The 23,965-nt window shown below is 34.1% G+C and overlaps 2 protein-coding genes across 2 annotated transcripts in view; both read left to right on the forward strand.

Annotated features, from left to right (window-relative positions):
• LOC110023866 (peroxisomal acyl-coenzyme A oxidase 1-like) overlaps window positions 1-13,163 on the forward strand; it is a 35,723-nt gene extending 22,560 nt beyond the window's left edge. The window contains exons 8-14 of the mRNA XM_020723496.1: window positions 1,555-1,752; window positions 8,756-8,887; window positions 10,687-10,807; window positions 10,898-11,008; window positions 11,401-11,470; window positions 11,548-11,731; window positions 12,664-13,163. Of these exons, the coding sequence (XP_020579155.1) occupies window positions 1,555-1,752; window positions 8,756-8,887; window positions 10,687-10,807; window positions 10,898-11,008; window positions 11,401-11,470; window positions 11,548-11,731; window positions 12,664-12,873 (1,026 nt within the window). The 3' untranslated portion in view covers window positions 12,874-13,163. The remainder of the gene's footprint in view (window positions 1-1,554; window positions 1,753-8,755; window positions 8,888-10,686; window positions 10,808-10,897; window positions 11,009-11,400; window positions 11,471-11,547; window positions 11,732-12,663) is intronic.
• Window positions 13,164-16,476: 3,313 nt separating this feature from the next.
• The window catches only part of LOC110034144 (UDP-glucose:glycoprotein glucosyltransferase-like), a 39,684-nt gene continuing 32,195 nt past the window's right edge, over window positions 16,477-23,965 (forward strand). The window contains exons 1-3 of the mRNA XM_020738464.1: window positions 16,477-16,813; window positions 19,806-20,219; window positions 20,335-20,488. Of these exons, the coding sequence (XP_020594123.1) occupies window positions 16,650-16,813; window positions 19,806-20,219; window positions 20,335-20,488 (732 nt within the window). The 5' untranslated portion in view covers window positions 16,477-16,649. The remainder of the gene's footprint in view (window positions 16,814-19,805; window positions 20,220-20,334; window positions 20,489-23,965) is intronic.

Consider the following 23,965-nt stretch of genomic DNA (forward strand, 5'->3'; position numbering starts at 1 on the left):
TCCCAATGCCAGAAGACTGGCGTGATAGTTCATTGAAGACCATTTCACAACTCATGCTACAGTCTCACGACCAATTCACGAACTGGACCGGACGTGGAAACCTTCCAGCGACCTGGGGCTGGTTTAGAACATCGAATTGAGGGTCGACTGACCTTTAATTAGATTTTACGTCTCCTTTCAACGAGGGGCTCAATCCTAATTATCTAAGACTTATATTTTTTGTTCATGTGTTTAGGATTTAAATTTTTCTTTGTATTTTTGTCAGTACAGCCTCCGACGTCCAAAGTTTTTCCTTCTACAGCTGTATCTGAAGGCGAGAAGGTACTTCAACTGTAACTCATCTAGGTGGTGATCTACTTTCAAGGGATTGAGTGGTGCTCCGGCTGCAGCTCGTTCTCGAAGGGGTATTTATTCTTTCCAAACTCTTCCGCAATTTTCGCCGCCGCCGCCATCGCTATTGCCTTTTCCCTCCCTCCTCTTCGCTTCCCTTGCAGTTTCAGTCCCCCACATTTGCCACCGCCATTGTTCCCTCCCTCGCCTCGCTGTTTCGGGTGTTGTCCAACACTCCATACTTGCTGCAGCCACCCAGGAAAGCATCCTTGCTGTCTTTTCTCTGCAGTCCCACCACTCAGTCACCTTTTTCGGTCATTCCAGCCATCCCCTAACTACTGCAGTCCCGGGATAGCCATCCCTTTTCTGTCTCGCAGTCCGCAATCCTTCCCGTTCACTGCCCCTCGGTGTCTTGGCCCTCTACTTCACTGCCCCTTGCTGTCCCAGCCCTCCACTTCGCTACCACTGCCATTCCAAGCCTTTTGCTTTGCTGGCAACGCAATTCCAGCCCCTCCTTTTGTTGTCCCAACATGGCCCGCAACCTACAACCCATTTCAACCTCCTATCACCACTCCCCGCTCATCCTGCCGATCTTCACAACCCACGGATTGAGCCCTATTGTGTGTTTGTATCTTGTATGTTGTAATTTTTCTTTCAGGCGTGTTTAGTTGTAACCGGTCATTTGCTTTTAGTAATAATATTTATTTTTTCTATTGTGGTTTGGGTTAACTCTGGCGTCACTCCAATTATGCATCACTTGACATGAAGTGAACATTTACTCATTGGCGATATAGATCTTAGGAAAAAGACTTGGAAATAAATACAACAGGTCAACACAATATGCCAATTGATCCAAAGTGATTATCGATGATGTTTTCCATTCCATTAAAGCTTCCTTTGCTTAACTTTAGATTATATCTAGCTTTTAGAAAACTGAACCAACTATAAGACTACAAAGTGATTATCGATGATGTGTACCGAAGTTGTCGTCTTGATTTTCAACTATTCCATAGAGGAGAAAAGATGTGGAAGCAATAGAGTGAAAGAGGGCAAAGCTACAGAGCAAATTTATATATTCAAGTTTAATAGTTTAGATGATAGCTCTTCTAACTCTCTTATGAAATTACTTCTGTGAGATATCCCACTCCTCTACATTTGTTATCTCTCTTTCTCTCTCTCTATAAAACAATCTTTATCTGATAATTAAAAAATCATTTTTTGTAGGTGATTGATTACAAGACTCAACAAAGCAGGCTTTTTCCCTTGCTTGCTTCAGCATATGCATTTAGGTTTGTAGGTAATTGGTTGAAGTGGCTTTACACGGATGTGACACAAAAGTTACAGGCTGGGGATTTTGCAACTTTACCCGAGGTGCATGCATGCACAGCTGGTTTGAAGTCTCTGACAACTTCTGTTACTGCTGTAAGTTCTAATCTTCCCATCTATTTCCCTTTTTTTATCTTTAGCCATATAAAAATTTACTCCTACCCGCTTCATAATTTTATAGGCTGGAATTTTTATAGGGGTACTTACATACAAACCACCCAATTCTATATATTTACACATCTAACAACTATTTTTTGCTTTTTTTAACACATTAAAAATATTGCAATTTTAACTTTTTATATTGAAATACATCTTTTCATGCATAGGTATGGTGGCATATATGTAAAAATTGAAGTTTAGGTGGTGTATATGTAAATACTAAGAATTTAGTGGTATGCAGGTAAAACGAGCCCATTTTATGCTGTGATCATCTCAAAGATTTAGTACCTAATCTCATACATGGCCATCATGCAAATCTAGAGAGAGAGAGAGAGAGAGAGAGAGAGAGAATGGATAACAGTTGGTAAAAAGATTTTTGATGATATGTTTAGAACCACTTACAATAGTAATGAATGAAATGAAAATTGGGGAGTCATAAATTGGCACAATTTGTTAGGATAAGGCTATTAATGAGGGTCATGTAATTAGGAATGGAATCAGTATTGCATATATTAGTGTATAAAAACTTTACGCGAACTATTAAACAACATTATGACGTTATGGATGGGAGCATTTTACCATAAATTTAAAGGAAAGTTCAGCTTTTTTATATAATTTTGAAATTATTTCAAAACGAAACTTCTTGCTGATCAATTTTTTTTTCATTTACCGTTATATCATGCTGTTCATTTAAACATGAATGTAGTCATTTGCTGTGGAAACAATTGCAATGAATGCTCTGCATTAACTTTCTTAGAAGAATAGTCAATACGGTACTTCGAAAGATTTATTTTTAAGTTGTTATTAATCACACAAAACATTTAATTCATGATTCATAGATTCTAGTTATAGAAGCAGTATATTTCTTTTTTTTTTTTCATCATTTAACATTCACTTGTAAGATTGGCACGATTCTGTATAGGCTGATGCAAGTGCACGTATCGTGTAAGTTATATAATGAAAATGAGTCCGAAATTGTCTCACGGGGAAATGAGGTAATAGAAGTTTGAAGTAAAAAAATAACTAGTTTCACAAATCCTAATTCTATTCCAAGAAATGGAAATTTGAAAAGTATTTTTTGTTTTTTATGTCTAAGGGATCTTAAATGCAATTGAAGTTTCCTGAAAGCAAATAGTCACTCAAGAAGAACCGCCTCCACCTGCGCCAGTGAAAGAGACACATGACCAAGTGAAAATTGAGGGCCTTTATAAAGTGGATTATAACGTACCAGCTCATTTTAGGAGGTTGCCGACCAAACTAAGCATCTACGATGCTCTGATCCTGTCAAAGTAGATGAGGGAAGCTCTGGCCACGATCCTGCTTCATCCAGAAATTTGCTTAGCTCAATTGGCCAGCACATCCTCAGATGAAGTTTGTTCGTTAAAGGAGCAGCCTGGAGTAACCTTCACCAATGAAGATTTGTTGCTTGGTACTACCAATCACAATAGGCCGCTCTACATCTCTGTCAGCATCAGTAGATTTATGCTCTCTCGAGTTTTGGTAGATCCAGGAGCGTCGCTCAACTTAATGAGTTTACGGGCGCTAGCATATTTGGATATTGACGCCCAGGAGCTTACCGCCGATAAGATGATGTTAAGAGGATTTAACCAGAAAGGGGAGAGAGCTTTGGGATAAATAGGTATAAATATTGCAAGATGTCAATCAGGAGTAAAAAATAATTTTAGGCATCCGTCAATAGCAACAAAATTACTCATTTGCAAAACCTAAGTCATATGTCTATACTCATAGGAACAAGACAATAATCGAATGCTTCCCTTCTTTATGGTTTGCGCACAGGAGCCAAGCACCCCCAAGTCTCCTCTCTATCTTGCATTGTGGAGAAGAGGCCCATGCCTTCTTCCCTATTCACATTAGGAAGTCAAAACCCCTTCTCTCTCGCAATCTAGCCGTGGTTAGGGCTATCTGGAAAGGAAACAACGAGATCGTTGCACACGAATATTTCTTGAATTTCTTCTCCTTGCTACGCTCAACCTTATCATAGGAGACCCCGACCCTCGGAAAAGAAGTGATAGGATCACAACCTGCGAAGACCTCCGAAGCTTCTTCACATTCAAACCAAAGGCCAAAGCCTAATTTCAACACACGATTCTTCCATGTTCGTTATAATCGCACTCAACCGAAGCCTCTGTTTGCGTGTGATGCAAAAGTTGTTGAAACCCAGTCTTTCTGCTAATGGGAAACCAATGATGAGTCACAGCTAACGAAGTTCTCCTGTGCCCTTCATTGGAAAAGCAACGACGGGATCGTGGCATGCTAAAACCTCCACTCTCCTGCTTCATTTTTCTCGTGACCAAAATCTTTAAGATACGATTGCGACTAAAGCCAGTTAAGAAGCCAGTGAAGAGACAGCTACATGCGATGAACTCTGATGCTCCTTTATATTCTAATCGAATGTCAGGACAGGATCGTTGTGGACGAAGACTAAAATTTCTTCACCTGTGCTTTGCTGGAAATGTTGTGACGAGATTGCGCCATATAACAGACTCCAAAGATCCTTGCTCGCTTCGACCAGCCCTTATCATGCGATATAGTCAATGAGAAAGCAATAATCGAATAGCTGGATAAAAAGACTTCCTAAAATTTGTCCTGCTTGAAAATTTGTGTTTTCCCCACAGCGCATCTTATAGACAGTTTGGTGGGTTAGGCACCCTTGATGTAGCCCCATCAACAGGAAAGTTGCGTGGGGGCTACCAAAATTTTGGGTGAAACTAGACCTATAAACATATTTGAAATTGGATTTTTCAAGACTTGCAAATGGTTTAAAAATGGAAATTGTTGAACTTGCAAATAATTTGAAGTATTGATTAATTGGGCTGAATAGTGTGACGAATAAAAAGAATGTGGCTTTTCAAAAAAAATAAAATAAATTAATCATTGAACTTAAATGTCTTAAATTTGCTGCAATGATGATTTGTATGAAAATATTGATAATTCATAAAAAATCGAGATTTTATCACACGAAGATTAAAAAGGAAAATGAATGAGATTCTTTGATTTAACTGAGAAGTTTTATAAATGCCTCTCTTGCTATCGTATTCACAAGCTGATTATGCAAGCGAACATCGAACGATAATAGCTCAAAAATAAAAATTTTGCTTGCACTTCGAATTCATGATATGTATGCAGACAATTGGAATTTTGATATATTTTTGGATTTATAAATACATAAATTTGAATTATATTTTCTAAATCAAATATCGCCACTGAATTTGCAATATTTATGCTAGCAAACAGAAGACGATTTTCTTTATAATCCAAAATGAAAGTTTGTGTGCAATCCATGCATGCATTTCAAGTTTTAAATGCTTTTTGAAATCTTGCATTTATGCCTCAAGAGTTTTCTTACTCTAACATTTTGTCTCAAAAGATATTTGAGTACTTTAAAATATGCATTTGCATCTTATAAATGCTTTAAATATTATATTGTGCCTTGCAAGAACATATAATGTTATGTATTTGCTCCTTGTAAATGCTTCAAGCATCGTGCTATAATAGCTTGAATGATATAAATTAATATAATCACATATTAGTAACGATATTCATAATCTCAAATTTATAAATCTGCTCGGACCATCTTGTCTATTGGACAGGATTGTAGGTCCTGCTCAACTAGTTCGATCCTCTTATTAAGGACTAGAGCCGACGATTTTAGTGATTTCAAAAATGTTCGATTCACATATATAAAAATTTGCAAATTCAAATTATCTAATATGATCCTCTTCATAGGGACTAAAGTTGATAGGATCAACATTTCATAGAACTTCAAGTGTTAAATTTCAAATAAATTTTAAGCATAAATGTTTCACATGCCCAAACTTCTCGATGATGGCCGAGTTAATAAAAGATTTTAACTGGAGGGGTCTATTTTCAAAATCAAGTTTCAACAAATACCCAAATAAATCCAACTATTATAATTCCTAAACTTTATACTCTGTAAGCAGGACTGAGTTGATAAAATTTGGATTCAATCACATGTTACTTCCGAACATAATCCTCTATAACCTAAAGTTGGCAATGTTTTAATCAAATTATCAGATCTCCGATGATAGTCGAATTGATAAAAGATTTCAAATAGAGTGATCTATTTCGAATTTAAGCTAAAAAAAATATCTGAATAAACTTAAATGCTATAAGTTATGAATGTGATTCTCTATAGCAGGACTGAGTTGATAATATTCACATGCAATCATATGTCAATATTAAGCCCGATCCTTTACAGAGATGTTGTAAAGTCAATAGGGTTCAAATCTCTGATTTGGCCGAATTGATAGAAAATTTCTATTTTTAAAATCAAGTTTCAACAAATATTTAAATAAATCAAACTATTATAATTCCTAAACTTGGTCCTTTGTAAGCATGACAGAGCTGACAAGTTTTCATGTACAAAAATATGTCAATATTAACTTTGATCCTTTCCAAACAGTATGTAATGTTGATATGGTTCAAATCAAGCAATCAAATCTCTGATGATGACCATGTTGACTGAAAATCTCAATCAGATGAACTTTTAAATCATTTTTTAAATCAAACTTTCAAAATAACAAATCAAACATTCAAGATTAAAATAAATCACCTAAAATCTTAGAACATACAAATCAACATATTCAAGTTAAAATTATTCACTTAAAACTTAAAGCAAAATTTATTCACCCTCCATAATAGTTTCTCGAAATTGATGAACTTTTGATTGACCTCAACTCACAAATAATTAATGTCGCATCGAGTATATCAATATATTCTCACTTAAAGTAATCTCACGGTTTGACCCAACAACTCTACAAAATATAGTTGTTACAACCAGAGTCCTCTAGCCCAAGTTTGTCTCCAAATAAAACCATTATATTATGGTCACGGTCATTGCCCATATGTTCTTCAAGAACTTTCTACTCTTTGAGTTGTGAATCATAATTGTACAATTGATTGACACAAAATTTTATGTTAGTTAAGGTAACATAAACCTGTCCCCTTAGACAAACATTTATCCCAGATCTACAAGGGTACCTTGAACGAAGCAACCTATGGTTGTTTACAAACATCTTTTAGTCAGGATGGATCGAACAGCTCTTCTGACTAAATCGATTAGGGACCAAGATGATCTGGGATGACGAAATTTTGTGATCTTGATTGTGCTCATCATTATTTCTCCCACTATTTGCTTTATACTCAATGTGATAAATTTAAAATTTTACAATTTAAAATTCCATGTCTATTGCTACTATATGTTAAATATTCAATGCTTAATGACTAATCTTAATCGAAAGTACTCTCCTAGTATCAGGAGTAGTAATTAATTACAGTGGCTTGCACTTACGTGGGAAAATTCCATATTAAAAAGTTAACAAAATGAGGACGTAATCTTTGAGTAATGTCTTATCAACATTCCAACAGCCTTCCATATTAAAAAGTTAACAAAATGAGGACGTAATGTCTTATCAACATTCCAACAGCCTTTTGAAAATTTGACCCGAAATAAATACAAATGCTCTTAACAACAATGAGAGTCTGGGGCGCAGAATTTTTGGAGCCCACAATAAGCATTTCAAAAATGGAATATACACATTTCTCTAATGATTACTAAGTTTAAAGGATAATCAACATTGTAAATCTCCATGTGCATGTAAGGATTCTATCAATATCTCAAATTCACACGATGTTTTGAACAATAGTATGACCACTACTAATTTATAAATTAAGTAGGTGATTCACAAACATCTTTTTAACGGTATCAAAACATTAAACCTAATTCAAAACATTGATTTTAATAAATAAAAATTCATAGGAGTGAGAGAACTTAGCCTAGCATGGGGACAAAAGAAAATCACATGCACATATGATTAAGTGTGTTTACATGGTGTGGAACAAGAAAAGAACAAAAATTAAATGATAAAACCCGCTGGTTATAGAAATCTCCAACCTTTCCACTGGATTCCTCTTCTTGCTCCATCAAACCAAGCAATATCACACTTACATTCTCATACAATGGACTCCTCACTCAACGCCCTTACTTTAGACACTCTCTAAACACACACTCTGAAAAACTCTCGCCAAACTCCCCTAACTTTCTCGAACCTCCTATTTAATAGTCCAAGCTCCTAAAACTGCTCTCCCTGCAAATAGAGTAAATTGCCTTCAATAGCAATCTTGTTGGCTCGCCGTGCCACGACCCTGCAATTATGGTGTTCCGGCTCTCAAACTTGGCGCTATGCCATTGGATTGCAGTGTTGCTACTCTAGGTTCCTGGCACCATAGCTTAGTCTTCTTTGGCTTTAGATCCATGAGGCTGATTGTTGATAGCGGTTCAATGCTGAATGTGATAGTGTTGCTCTGTGGATCTGTCTTATCCACTTGGGTTAGTATGACATCGTAAAGCTGACTTTAGGCTTTAGAACAGGCGGTGCGGCATTGGTCACCTGGCACCTAGACATCGAGCTCTCAGGAAGAAATTCAGTTGGGACTTTGGCTTTAGCACCAATAAACTTTGCTAAATTTTTATGATTTTGCTCTTGGGGGTAACTTGCACATAAAATATATTATCATACAGAAATTTTATTATTTTTCCTAAGTTTTTCCTCCCCTAATCCTATTTTTACGAGAAAATTGCATGTGCCAACTCATTGACTTGTATTTCTTTTTAAATAAACCAAGAAACTTTATTACATGTAATTCAGTTAATAAAGGCTCTTAATTCCAATGGAACATCACTGGGTTAGTTTTTATTATTATTTTTTTATTTTTATAGCTTGGTTTTGATTATGAAGTGAGGCTGTTAATTTCAATTTTGGCATCTTTATGATGGTTTATTTCTTTGGTTTCATTTTGCTTGAAATTATTGTATCATTTACTGGGAGGATAACATGTTTTTTGTGAATTTCCATATCTACACAATGTGAATAAGGAACCTTCTTCCTCTTTTTTATAGGATGGCATTGAAGAATGTAGAAAACTCTGTGGCGGACATGGTTATCTGTGCAGCAGTGGGCTTCCTGAATTATTTGCTGCTTATGTTCCCTCATGCACATATGAGGGAGACAATGTTGTCCTACTCTTGCAGGTCAGTTGCCCCCCCTTCCATGCTTAGTGCCTTGTAGTGATTTGTGAATCAAATTGGTTGTTTATGTGCTTTGTGTGTGTGTAATGCTGACCTCTGTTTTTTTTCGGAAGATTTACATACATACCACTCAATTCCTATGTATTTACATATCTATGCATGAAAAGGTATATTTCACTGTTTAAAAGTTAAAATAGTGCTATATTTTTAGTGATGTGAAAGATGCGGGTGGTATAAATCTAAAAAATAAAGTTTTGTTGTTAGATATGTAAATACATAAGAATTGGATTGTATGTATGTAAATTCCCCTTTTCTCCGCTACTGTCACACACATAATCATTAGACCTCGGTAAAAATCTCAGCTTTGCGTAAAATGACTCCGCAACTAAGTATTGGTTTTATATTCATGAGGCTAGGGTAAAACTACACATTTAATCAAACCTAATTTATTTATGTGCTCAAGGGATAGTCAAATCATATTGATGCTTTATCAAGTCCCGTCTTTGTTTAGTTTTCATGTCCTTGAGGAAGGACTGTATCATCTTGCAGTTTAAGGCATAACAATTGCATGAATTAGAATGTGAACTTTGTAGAAGCATGCTATCTTACACCCGCAGTTATGTATTCTTGGTAATGCATGTGAGAAAATATGAGATCAAACTCGCGTACAGTATATGATGGATATCAAATGATAGAGCACTCACCACAAGGGTTACTATCATAAAAACATATATATTAAAGATTTAAATGAGGAGAAAAGTATCAAAATATTCACTTGGACTCTTCGTAGGCGGTCATTTTAGTCCCAGAGTCTATAAAAGTATCAATATGGTCTACAGAGTCTAGAAGTATCAATTTGGTCTCCAGGGTCTTTTTATTTTGGCTGAAATGCTCCCCGCGTAATTCAAAGAGTTTGGAGAGTAATTTGGTACTTTTCAAGTAATTCAAAGAGTTTGGAGACTAATTTGGTACTTATATAAACTCTAGAACTAAAATAGCCCAATTTAAATAATTTGGGAACTATTTTGACACTTCCCTCTTTAAATGAGATTCAAGCTGTTAATGATTTTATGGAAATCAAACGCAACAAAATAAGTAGGAAACTTGGAGAAAAGTTGAGAATGGATAGAGTGAACAGAAATGAGAATTGAATCAGCTAGCCGGGATTCCAATATTTTCTGACACGATCAAATAAATATGTTACATTTAAAACTGTTGTTTCAGAAGCTTGAAACTATCGAAATGTAAAATATGGATTTGTGGTTTGCACTGTGTGAACAATTTTTTTTGTTTTTTTTTTCAGACGATGATCCAATGGCAACGTAAGTTGGATTGACTGTAAATCTTGTTTTCCATCATCTGAGAATATCCTATGGTTTGTTGTAATGTACCATAAGTTCTATTAGTATCATGCATCCAACTAATAGCTGATTGTCTAATACTTACAAATGCGGTGAACACAGAAAACTAACAATTCTAAATATAGAAACACAAATAGATGAAATTAAATCCTTATTCAAAATATAAAATAGGACGCAATACAACTTAGCTTTTGCTCCCAAAAATTGTGCACTTTCGCTTTCCACATTGCTTTTCTTCAGGTTTGATGTCTAGTTCTAGGACTCGGACATAGAAAATGAAAAGAAAAAATCCTTTCGAGATTTATTGCATTTTGGTCGGCCTCCACATTATTTAAAGCATTATGGTTTTAATGCAACTATAAGAAATAATGAATAATCTGCAGTAGCTGGGTTTAAGTTTGTATGCTTCCAAGTGATTGGACTGTGTTTTTTTATTGGCAGGTTGCAAGGTTCCTCATGAAGACAGTTTCTCAGCTTGGATCTGGAACGAAGCCCACTGGTGCTGCGGCATACATCGGCAAAGCTGAATATTTGTTGCAGTACAAATGCAATGTTCGAAAAGGTGGAATAATTTTTTTGTTTTAATTTAATTTTCATTCAATTTATTATGATTCTTTTATTGTCTAAAATGATCATTTTTCATCCTGTTCAGCTGAAGACTGGTTGAACCCTTCTGTCATCCTCGAAGTATTCGAGGCCAGGGCAGTTAGACTAGCAGTTATTTGTGCTCAAAATATAAGCAAAGCATCCAACCCAGAAGAAGGTTGCTTTACATTTTTTTTTTCAATATTGTCTTTCGCGTGTTAATATTTTTTAGTCAAAATAGTCTCTTAACTCTTTGCAAGGGGCATTTTAGTTCCGTAGTCTATAAAAGTGATAGTTTAGTCCCCCGATTCGTTTATTATGGGCTGAAGCAGTCCCCATAATGTAATATAGTCTACAAAAAACTATTTCAACCTTAATTTAAAGAGTCTGAAACTAATTTGGCATTTTTATATACTCTGGGACTAAAATGGTCCCATGTAAACAGTAAAGGGACTATTTCGACATTTTACTCTTAGATCAAATGTGTTTATTTTTCCTTTTAAACTGGATCATTGTTATACAACTTCCTTTAATCAAATGAATTAGAACTTATGCATTCTTTTTTCTCAGGCTTCTCTGAGCTATCTGCTGATTTAATTGAGGCTGCTATAGCTCACTGTGAATTAATCATTATATCCAAGTGAGTTGTTGCTAACATGTTTATTCTATATTCACCATTTATATTTATGAAAATTTTGTTTCCTTCCCAATTTCCAGGTTTATTGATAAGGTTCAGGAAGACAATGAAGGACGTGGGATTAAGGAGCAGCTACAGATCCTCTGCAACATATACGCACTCTCTCTTCTTCACAAGCATCTTGGTGATTTCCTCACAACCAATTGCATTAGTTCTAAGCAAGGCGCCCTCGCAAATGAGCAACTTCGGGCTTTATACACTCAGGTAAAACTGTAAAAAAAGTTCTTTGTTTACAAATAGCTCGTGTTTGGCTTGCAAAATAATTAATGTTTGATTTATTCGTTAAATAAGTGAGTTGTACTTGAATAATTTTTTTGAACTTGATTTTATAAATAATCTTAACATGAATAAATTTTTGTTCAATCTTGTTTTACTTGTATTTGCTCAAATTAATTAAATAATTAAATAAATAATGTTATTATAATACTTTTTATATTGATTTTTATATAGTATTAAACAATTTATTAAATTTTATAATTTTTTAAATCATTTGGGATGATTTTGAACCAAGCACAAGTTGTAACGAACAAACGAATTCAAATTGACATGAACATGAACATGTTTCTCACAAGTCATTTTAGAGTAAAAAATTTTTTAAACGAGCCGAACATGAACAGGGGCTTGCTCATGCTCTGCTCCTTTCATCCTTACTCGGTAATGTTATCTCTTTTTGGAATATAACAGCATTATTTGTTGTCAAATCCAGTTTTCAATGTGGATTTGTTCTAGTTAATAAAGGTTAGGAAATTCTAAAGAACTTTCAATCATTTAATCTGGATGAGTCTCAAGGTTATTAGATTATTTTGAGATAAATGAAATGTAAATTTAAAATGACTATTCACACTTCTCACTCATCTCAAATCAAATCAAACCTTATTTTTTTAATTTTTTTGTAATTCATTATTCTTGTTGCTATTATTCTGTTGAAAAAAAGAATTGGGTTGTAAGAGTTTCTATATTTGCGAGGTTTATTTTAAGATGAATTTGATATAAATTTTGATTGATTATTTATATATTGCACTCATCTTGAAGTAAATCAAACCTTCATAAATCCCATTCCGAACCAAATTTTCTCCACTCCCAATTTCCTTAATCGTAAAGACCTCAAACCTGCTCTTTCCTGATATCTTAAACAGCTTCGGCCAAACGCCGTGTCTCTTGTGGATGCATTCAACTACACCGACCATTATTTGGGCTCTGTTCTCGGTCGTTACGACGGCAATGTTTACCCAAACCTGTATGAAGAGGCATGGAAGGATCCTTTCAATGATTCTGTTGTGCCTGATGGCTACCATGAGTATGTTCGCCCTTTACTCAAGCGGGAATTGAGATTCTCAAGACTCTAAAAGGGCTTCGCGGCCATTATTTACAGAAAGGGGTCAAATACTACTCGTTTAATGTGTAAGATGGTTGATGATATCTCAAGTTATTTACTTTTTGTTTATTTTCAAGTAGAAATTTTTGCATTTCTTTGTTAATAATTCATGATCAGTTCATGATCAATTCTGTCAACTGACTTTGTGTGTCATTGGGTTTATATACCGAGCTCTTGTTTTTCGCTTTTGTTGCTACAACTCTGAAAATCTACCCGTGTTGTATAATGTTTATGAATAGTGAAAATATTGATTATGTTGTATGAATGATGAGGAATGCATGCATCTATGGAAAGATTTGTTGAGTATTTATGGATTGGTTGATGTGTATATAACTCCATATCGGTGGGTAAGTTGATACATTTATTGAGATTTAGATGACAAATGTTGGTCTTCAAAACTATGTTAAGGCGTAAGATTGGTTGTGATATTTTACATATGATTTGAGATAGTTTATATGACTTTTAGTGTCTAAAATGGTCCTCTGACTCTTTGTATGGTCCATTTTAGCCCCCTAGTCTATAAAAGTGCAAATTTTGTCCTCTTTTTTTTAAAATGAGAGCTAAAATAATCATCCATAAGACCTATTTTACCTCGTGAAGGACTATTTTAGCTCATAATAAAAGAGTATGGATTAATCTGACTCTTTATAAGACTCTTGGATTAAGGTGACCTCATATAAATATTCATGGAACTCTTTTGACACATATTACTTATTTGTGGAAATGAATATAGAATGAAATAAATAGTTATGTTATATATTAACTGATTTTTGTTTTTGTTTTACAGATTAGTGTTCAACAACATGCTTGTTAATGTCATGACATATATTTGTGTAACATCTTATATTGATGTTAATATAATATATGACATGTTATATTAATGATCTGCTGATGCCATGCAATACATGTTTATTTATAGCATATTTTATAATAAAAACAGCATGCATGCATGTAGTTTAATTTTAGATTTTATGTTGTTATATATTGGGCTTTGCACTTTTTCTACCATGTTTGTATATGTTATTTGATTTTAGGAAATTATGAAGAGCTTAAGCAGTTGATCTAATCTCAGCTTAATGATAATATTTTGGAAGACAATGTATGCCATTTTTAATGTGCATGATAATTGTCAGCTTTTGATGATGTATATCATTCTATGATGTTGATTATTATAGATGATTCTTTTGATATAAATTCTGTCATGTTAATGAAAGTATGTTTTCTTCAATTATGCAATTGTTGTTATTCAATGATGATCTTAGTGGTTCTATGTATATGTATAAATTGAAATGTTAAACTTATCAAGATAGAACTAATGTTTTGAGTTAAATTTGTACTTGTTCATGAATCTAATATGTACTGAATAATTCAATTGAAGCTATTATTTTCTATCACACCCCAACATAGACGGGCTCATTATGTTTCAAGGTGGAAACATTCTAAATATTCTTATTTTTTGTTGTTGGACTCTTAAAAAATATTAAAGTATACTCATAATAATAAATCTTCATTGTATGAAGGGCCCTAATTTTAACAAATTTGCAGTCAAACTTGAACATCTTGACAAGATAAATCCAATGATACTTAGGGTGATCCAATATGAGCCTAAATAAATCTAAATCAAACACTTAAAATATATCAAAAAATTATTGATCCAAAGGTCAAATGATTTGAAAATTTGACATTTTATAGCCAAATCAAGCCACTCAACTTTAGGAATCTAATGAGTCTAAGATCATTCAATTATGTGTCATTAACGTACCCAAAAATTGCAAAAATTATAACTAATTAAGGGAGATTAACCAATTTTACTAAAATTTTCCTGTCAAAAATTATAAATAGACACAATTATTCACTTGAGTGGAGGAAAAAAAGACTAGTGGGTTGATTATAAAAGCTCAACTATTGAAGTGTTCGCGGTTGCCGCCTACCTTCAAAATTCATCGTTGACCACCATAGTTCATCGTTGACCATCAAAGTTGATTATCGATCGCCATTAGTAATTTGCTACGGACAATCACGATCATTATATGTTTCTAACAATCTACAACTTTTATAGCAAATTATTGTTGTTGTAGTCATCAACTTAACATTTTAACCCCTCTTCCATAATAAAATGGAAGAGTGAACATTTGTATTTTCAATTTTCTAATGTATTGCTCTTGATTGGGTCAAACCTCATATTTTTTTCTCATTCCAATATTTTTTTACGTAGAAAAAAAATTGTGTTCTCTTATATTTTTTGTCTATGTATGTGTTGAAAAATTATAATGAGCTGGTGTAAGATTGTTCTGCCGCTGATAATTTTTCAACACCCAACAATAATCAAAATTGACATCCACATTGAGTAATCCTTTCAAATCTTGATATTCACTCAAGCTAAAGTTTCCCCAAAAAATAATAGCTAAAATAATATTTGGTATTTAGGGAACCCAACAATATACATCAATCTAATATAAAATTTAAATACTCAAGAAAAATAAATAACATGATATAGAAATCATGAACTAGGCAAAAGGAATGAAGCCACAAGCATATTTTAGCGTAATGCATTGCATATAATTATTGTAAAGAGAATTATTTAGTTATGAGTTGGTATTACAACACATGAGATAATCTCATTGAAGATAACTTCAATAAAATTTTCAATATTCAATCATAGTATATATTGTTTTAATCAAGCTTATCGGTGTCAACATAAGAGCGTAGCTCTCATATAATTTATTTGCTTATTTTATTTATTTTTTTCACATGAAGTATCATACTTTAGCCTTACAATATTTCTTATATATGTTTGGGTTATTAGCCATCCTAAGTAGTAGGTTGTATTAAACCCAAGCCAAGCATCATAGATTTAAATATATAATTAGAAGGTTACAATGTAAGAGCACTTTTGTCTTCAAAAGGCCTCAACTTTGATGTACTATCTACTCATATTATCTTAAATAAATTATATTAAGAGGCTTTTTATCTCTATAAGGATTCACATTTAGCATCCTATTTTTATAGGGTTTTAAGGTTTTGTTCTTGCTAGTTGTTAGTTTATTTCACAAAGAAGGCTATTTCTTGAGCATCACTTCAATTTCATAACTAAATATTTAAATGCATCCATCATTTCATTTTTAATGTATGGTTGGGAAATAGAAATTTCATAAATATTTGCAATCATATCTCTAAGATGAAGCAATTTTTAAAACCAAACTTATGTTAATACCAATTTATTTATAAATATTTATTGACAAACTATTCTCTCTATATACTCTTTTCTTATTCTTGGAGGTAGACTTTAAAGGCATATATTTCATGAGTAAAATTTTTTAGTATTTTAAATTTGCATATATATCACACAACTTTCATATATTTATACATATAATACTTAAATCTTTAATATCATATAAATAATATCACCATTATTATCTCTTAAAAGTGAAATATACCATTTCATGCATAGGTTTATGGCACAAAATTGTTGTAAATGTAAAATATCAAGCTTTAGGTATAGATATGTAAATAACTAAAAGTTGTGTGGTTTGTATGTAAATTTCTACCATTTTTTACGAACCCCGCAAGCGCAGTCGCCGGTCTCCGCAGGGTCTGCTCCTCAGTCCTTAGTTTTTCCGATGACGAACCTTCTCTCTCCTTCTCAGTCGCCGGTCTCAGCAAATGCGAATGCTTTATAGCTCTATTTGATCCAGTGATCCTGCGAGAAACTTTTCTATTACCGCAGCTACGAGATCTTTTTCTAAGATGGGTATCAGTCCCCGATCTAGGGTTTCTGCGCTATGGCTGATCCCCATGTTCTATTTGGCCTTCGGCGGTCTCTCATATTCCGTGGAAGGTCACCGTCCTAAGAACGTTCAAGTCTCTCTGCGGGCTAACTGGCCCGGAACTTCACTGTTGTTGGAAGCAGGGTGAGTATCTCAGGCTAAATAGTGCGAATTTTTCGAGTTTATTAGCAATAAAAAGATTGAAAAATGATTTTATTTTGCTCTTTTTCTTATCATGCTTTCAGTAAAAATCAGAATCGTAAATATGGTTACTTGATGTGGCTTTTCAACCAACCTGTTTTTTGAGCATTGTTCTTAGCTATACGTTAATGTGTGACAATTGATTTTGAAATTGTTATTACCTGCACGTCTTAGTTAAACTTTTAACGCAATCAGTTGCATTTTATTTGACCGGTGAGTTTGTTTAATCTTATCTGATGAAGATTATTATTATTAATTTGAATTACAAGTGCTTATTAGACTTTTGACTGTAGAGATTAACGCATGAAGCTATAGTTTTTCAGAATAATTAATATATTTAAGTGATGCTGGAATTCTTGAAAAGTTAAGTAGTCAGTGGTTGTGAGAGCAATGCCAAGTAAATGAAAATATGGCCTTGCTTGATGAAGATATTTGTGGCCCAAAAGTGAAATATGCTTAGTAATTTGGAAAAAAAGATGGAAATTTGAGTAATCTCTTAAGAAGAAAAAATCACACATAATTCATGTTTGGATTCGATTCTATTTACTTCTCTCTTTCTAAAAAAAAAAACAGTAGAGATGACAAGAAACATCCATGTTAAGTGTTTATGTGTCTTGTTTGGCTCAATCCGCTATTTATTTTTATTTCGGCCTTATTGCTATTTTGAAAACCTGTTATTGGTATATTCCTTAAACTTCCCATAGCGCATGTCCAACACTAAGAGCCTTAGCTAGCCTTTCTTAGATTTTTTTTGCTTTTGTTTTTTTTAATGATTTTGTTCCTTCAAAACAGAAGCATACTTGAAATAGAAAATATATTTTTTTTAATGGTTACAGGCCAAGAACTTTTATTTGTTTGCTAAATTTTTTGATTAAGTGATTTGTTTTAGAGGGCAAGAATAATTGTTACTAGTTTATGTTAATTTGAAGTCAAGAATTTATTAATCATATAAAAGGATAGTTTATGTGAATAATAAAAATAGTATAATATAAAACATTATCATTGTTAGATTTATCCCAACTAATATAATATAAAATGAGTTAAAGTTTTAATTTTATCATACAAGCAAAAATTGTTGTTATTATTCTATAATAAAATTTAGTGCTATAATCTTTGTTATCTTATTTTCATTTAGTTTTAAAATTTAGTTGGCTAAGTTATAAGTTTGCTAAATGGTTTTTTTTTTTTTGAGTTGATTACAATAAAAACAAATAAAAAAAATCTTAATTGTAATAAATTTTGTTTTTGAAATTATTTTATCTATTATTTGAGGGCACTTGCAATTTATTATCTGTTTTTATTGTAATATTTATATGTTTGTAATTAAAAAAGTAACTTATTTATTTTCATAATATATTAACATTATTATAGAATAATTGTACTTTTACATAATTTTATTAATAATATTTTATTTATCGATATTATATAGTAGTTATCATTTTAGTGGCAATACAAAATTGCTTTTCAAATCAGCATTGTAAAGCTAAGTGAGAATATTTTTATGGATTTGCGTGAATTCAAGAAGGTAAATCCGTTCAACTTTAAAAGCTGGAAACATGTATGCTTAGCAGAACATATGGGGGAATATATTTGATGCTCATTGAAAAAAGGATTACGTGTCAAACATATGGTAAAATTTTTAATTTCATTTATGTTGATTGCAGACTTAAAGTTAATAGCTATAGGGCGAGTGAAGAAAATCATGTTTAAGCTAATTGTATACTTTTATCTGTTATATTTATAGTAATAGATGGGGTGCAAATATAAATCAAATTAATTTTCCAATCAAAATTACTATGCAAAAATTTTTGGTTTCCTCCTCTATATTCACATCCCAGTAGTGTGGTGTTTGAATCAACAATGAACCTTTAGTTCAATAAGATTACATCAATGCAACAACAACAACAACAACAACAACAAACCTTTATCCCACTAAGTGTGGTCGGCTACATGAATCCTATTTCTCCATTGCGTCCTATTGAGTATCATTTTTTATGTTAGTTATGAAGATTTTTTTAAAGAATATTTAAAAGGAAGCTGCCATATATTTGCTATTTGTTGGTGTCACTTTTAATCAGTGAGACTTATACCGTCTCAAGTGAAAACATAGAATAATGGAAAAAAATTACTGTGGATAAGGGTCTGAGGATTACTAGAATTAAGGCTAATTTTATGATGTGCAATGTTAGTTGATGTGGAGTTCATAATTATGAATCAATTTTACTTGAGGATCAAGTGATACTTTTTTGGTAGATTTAGTTATGTTGGGCATTTTAAGCCAAAGTGTATGGTAATAGATAGGGATATATCTTTCTGATTTGGTATTGGGTAGTTAAAATGGAGAAAATATTTGATAAAAGAATATGATGGAGGCTTGAATATAAAATTATAACATTGTAATTTGGATATTTGTAACATGATAAGACATAAGAGTTTTATTCATCCTGTCAATAGCTATCAAATCCCTGCCAATATCCATAGGGAATACACCACTTATTTCCATTTTGGGGTGTCAATTAGAGGTTAATTTTATAAGACATTATTGGTTCTACAAAAGGATTTCATAGATCACTGCTTAACTTTGGAAAAATGCAAATTTGCAGGACAAATTTTGCATCAAAATTCTATGCTTGCCTTCTGTTAATATAGTTTGCTAAGTTTCCTGAAGTTGATTTTGGAAGCTGCTACTTGTGGCTCTTTTTTGAGGTATTCAACCAAGCTTGTTCCTATTCCCATGGCAAATGTTTGCAACCTTGTTTTCCACTCCGCTTATAAGCAAAACTTTACCTTTTTCTTATGATTTATTGCTTTATCTAAACAATTATTCTTAGCGCTTAGTTTTTACCCGAAGAATATATGCATTATCAAATTTTTTTATGTGTTTCAAAAAATTATATATTAGAAATGTGAACCTAATAATAACATCTTCGTACAGGGAGTTGCTCTCTAAAGAATGGAAAGATTTGTTTTGGGAATTCACTGAACTGTGGCTGCAACCAGACAGAGCTTCAAACTGTTCAACAGCTCGATGCTGCCTGGATATTATTCTAAATGATGGACAATCGTTTTTAAGTAATCGTTTAGGATCAATTTTTGAATTTTCTCTTACTCTTCGGTCAGCATCCCCAAGGCTGGCTTTATACAGGCAACTGGCAGAGGATTCGCTATCTTCTTTTCCAGTTGATGAAGAAGTTAACTCTACAACAATAGGGCTTACTTCAGATGGTGATCACTCTCGCTCAACACGTTTGGTGAAATCTGGACGGAGTTGTTGCTGGGTAGATACTGGTAGTGTGTTGTTGTTTAATGTTCCTGAACTTCTTTCATGGCTTGATACATCACTTGATCTGTAAGTCGTAGCCATGTATTTTAAGTTTCATTTATTTTCTATCACGCCTTCTTTGAAGATAATCCCTATAATTAGACTGATTTTGCTCATGAAAACAACAAACTCATATAATCAGTGAAGCAGACTCTCTGGAGGAGCCAGAACTTTTTGACTTTGATCATATATATTTTGGTTCACTTATCAGCAACAAAGTTGCGATTCTATATGGAGCTGTAGGGATGAAATGCTTCCAAGAATTTCATGTTGTTCTGGCGGAAGCATCAAAGAAGGTACCAAACTAATATTTTGTGCTCTGTAATAGTATCCTGTAAAAAGTTTTGTAATAGTATCTTGTAAGAAGTTTTGTTTTATCTAGCCTTGCTAACTCTAGCAGATTTAATTCTTTTTTAGCGATTTGTTGCAATTTTAATAAGCACATTGGATGTATCATTAACATGGAACACAAAACAAGAAATTTTCTTCTATGATAATAAAGTATAATCTAAAAGTTAGAGAGTTTTGGGTGAAGAGGTCTTATCCTTTCATCCTTTTACCAAGCTTCCTCTCCACTTCCTCCTAAATACTCATTCTATAATATCTGAGAAGTTCTCAAATTTAACTGAATTAACTGTGACGTTTCATTAATACTGCATGGTAGCTTTTCCCAGCTGCTTATGTTGACCTTTAAACATCTTAATTGGAGCATATTCTTGTGAATGGTTTGGTAGATTCCCTTTTTTGCAGATCTGCCTATCCGTAGCCATTGAAAATTGGCTCTTCCCACTAAAAAAAACTTATTAATCTCATCTCCTATTGTTATTATTTTTGGGAAGCGACGGGGATCGATGTGAGAAGGGCACAGAAGGTTAGGGGAAGGATAAATACCTTCTCGGAAGCGAGATACAGTCGGAGCATCACTCAACTTTTGGATGAGAATCACCACCTCGAATGAAATACAGCTGGAGCACCTCTCGTCTTCGTATTCAACCCAACAAGGGAAAAACCTGGACACTGATGACTGTCCTGATAGAAAACATGAAGAAAACTGAAAACCTGAAATAAATGAATCAAATATTTTAGTCCTAGTTATTTAGGAGTGGAACTCACTATGGAAATTAGGTGCCAAACCGATGTGGGAGTGCTGGTCGGCCCTCCCAGGTCTGGATCGGTCCAGACAACAAAATTGTGGGATTGGCTCTTGCTCCTCTTTATGAACACGTTACCGTAGAAAACTCTCGTATCAGTCTCTTGGGGTTAAGAGAGCTTCAATCTCATCTTCAAAGCTTTTGTCTCCTCATAGTAGTTAAGTCAGCCCCTTTGAAGGTAGTGGCCATGTTGCAAGCTCCTGGTAAGTCAATCTTGTAGCTGTTGTCATTCCAAAACACATTTTGATGGAATAAATATCCATCCACATTTGACACAACTTGAGTTGGAGCCGTATAATGATGTAGATTCTCACGAGCCAAATCCTTAGCAAGTAGATATATAATCTGCTTCTCTCACTTGTACTCTCATGAATGCGTTTGATAAACAAGTATGACAATAGAAATAAATTCCATGATGAATTTTATGGCAAAATGGGCTATACTGAAGGGTAACCCCTTAGGAGAGGCCTCTTTTTCCTTATCTCTGAAAGGACGTGCATCCAACTGTAAGATATTCCTTTCTGCAAAGCTCTTAAAGCGATTTCCAACATTTTGGTTCATCCATCCTGCCTAGCCATACGTTGGTGAGTACACTGCTGAAGTGAATCTAATATTGGAATAACTTCATATAATTTTTCAGAAGTGGCACAAAAAAGCCTCATCTCTGACATGTTGGATCTCCCTCAGTAAGGGCAACTCAGAAAGGAGCCTATATATCTGAAAAATCTGAATTTCTCTTATCTGGGGTTAATATGCTTCTGGTGTTGGTTTCTCGAACTCAATACCATCTGGGATAATCGTTGTTAATTCAAATGGAGTCTCTCTCATGGGTTTAGCTGAAACTACGTGCATCTTTCTCTCATCAAAAGTTTGACTCATTTGTGCTCTCACTATATTCAGTGTATAACGTGCCTTTGTCCATTTCTTCAAAAGCACTATGCTCAATGAAATAGATTTTTCTTGTGGTTGTGCAACATGATTCAATATATTCAAATCTATGGCACTTGAAACACTTTTTAGCTGGGAGAGATTTAAGAAGACTGGTTTGCTCCACCTGTTCTCTACTCTGAATTAGTTTCTCTTTAGGAGGGGTCGGCGTGGATGTTCCCATGACTGTACTTTGGCTGTAAGATCTTAGAGTTGAAACTTGTCAATAAGATGTGGTGGTCGCCTTGTGATATGTCCTCTCCACTTTTGAAGTTGGAATATGAATATCTGGTTTGTAGTGAGTTGGTAGCTATTGGCGCTGCATCTCACATTTCATTTTGGATCAAGTAATGATCTTATCTTTCCCTCATGGTAGTGTAGGTGTTTCAAATTTTTTCATCAAAATAATGCTTTTTTTAACTTGCTGGCAGCTAATTTTACCAATCCGTCTAGTGGGACATTCTGGTATTCAAAGAAAAATTCCACGGTCTGAAACCACTCAATGAACTCGTCCGGATCCAATTGACTGTCAAACTATGGCAAATCCACCATTCCCGCAAAATTATGACTACCAGATATTTCAGGTCAATTTTTCGAGTTAAAGGCTCATCATCTTTGAAATCTCTAACTTGCACTTCACCTTTACATCCTCTAACAGACACTTCATCTCTGTATCCTATGAAAAACACTTCATCTCTATCATCAAATGGAGTTCCGGTGACCCATCTGAATGGTCTCATTTCCTTAATTTTATCGGGCTGTTGTGTAGCACTCGGCGGAGTTGTCGTTGCGTTTCTTTTATGTTAAACTCCTAATCGGCCTCTTGCACTTGTCTCAGCGTTGGTGTGATTAAGGTTTTGGGTATATGTCGGGTTGATGTAGGGTACAAGGATTTTGAGTGGAACAGAGAGGAAAATTTTTTTGGGCATGTGTGTAGATAGGCTTGGGTATGGTAGATGCTATAAATCTTAGGATATGACTAGAGTTAGGTTAGGTTTGATACCAAATGATATCGAAGTTAACCTAAATTACAAATGGAAAAACAACTATTATTACTGTAAGCAAATAAGTGGTTACAACCCATACACCTGAAAGAGAAAATATAACAATATGACACCCAAAAATCTAAAATAACAACTGACACGACAGGGTTGGATCTCGAGTGGTGGTGGTGGCCGTTGTGGGCTTAGAAAGGTTGGGGCAAAGTCAAAAAAGTGCAGGGCTATGGGTAAATGTTGGCAAGGCGACATCGGCTTGTTGTCCTGAGCGGCAACAAGTAGGGAATTGCTGTAACCGACAATAGTCAACAAAAATTGGCATCAAGGCTGTTGGCGGCCTAGTCCATTCAACAATCGTGTTGGTTTTTCCTTGTCCATGTGCTCGTTCTCGATCTTGGGTGCACGGGCTAAAAGAACCTCTACCGGTTCGTTGTGAAGAAATGGTAATAGATCGTTGAAGCGCAGTTGAATGGTCTTGCTCTTGTGATTCTTCTGAGTCTTCAGTTTGATTTGTCATGACTTCACTGGAAAAGACAACCTTCTTTGGAGGTGCGTAGTAGGCGACGTCTTTGTGGATGCCCACTTCATGAACTGAAAATAGTTGCAACAAGTAGAGAATTGCTGTAACCGGCAGTAATCAACAAAAATTGGCTATTCTGAGAGTCTAGAATGAGAGAGGGCGGCAGTGGGGTGACTT

This window comes from Phalaenopsis equestris, unplaced genomic scaffold (assembly GCF_001263595.1).
Source record: "Phalaenopsis equestris unplaced genomic scaffold, ASM126359v1 Scaffold000002, whole genome shotgun sequence".
Classification (NCBI taxonomy): domain Eukaryota; kingdom Viridiplantae; phylum Streptophyta; class Magnoliopsida; order Asparagales; family Orchidaceae; genus Phalaenopsis; species Phalaenopsis equestris.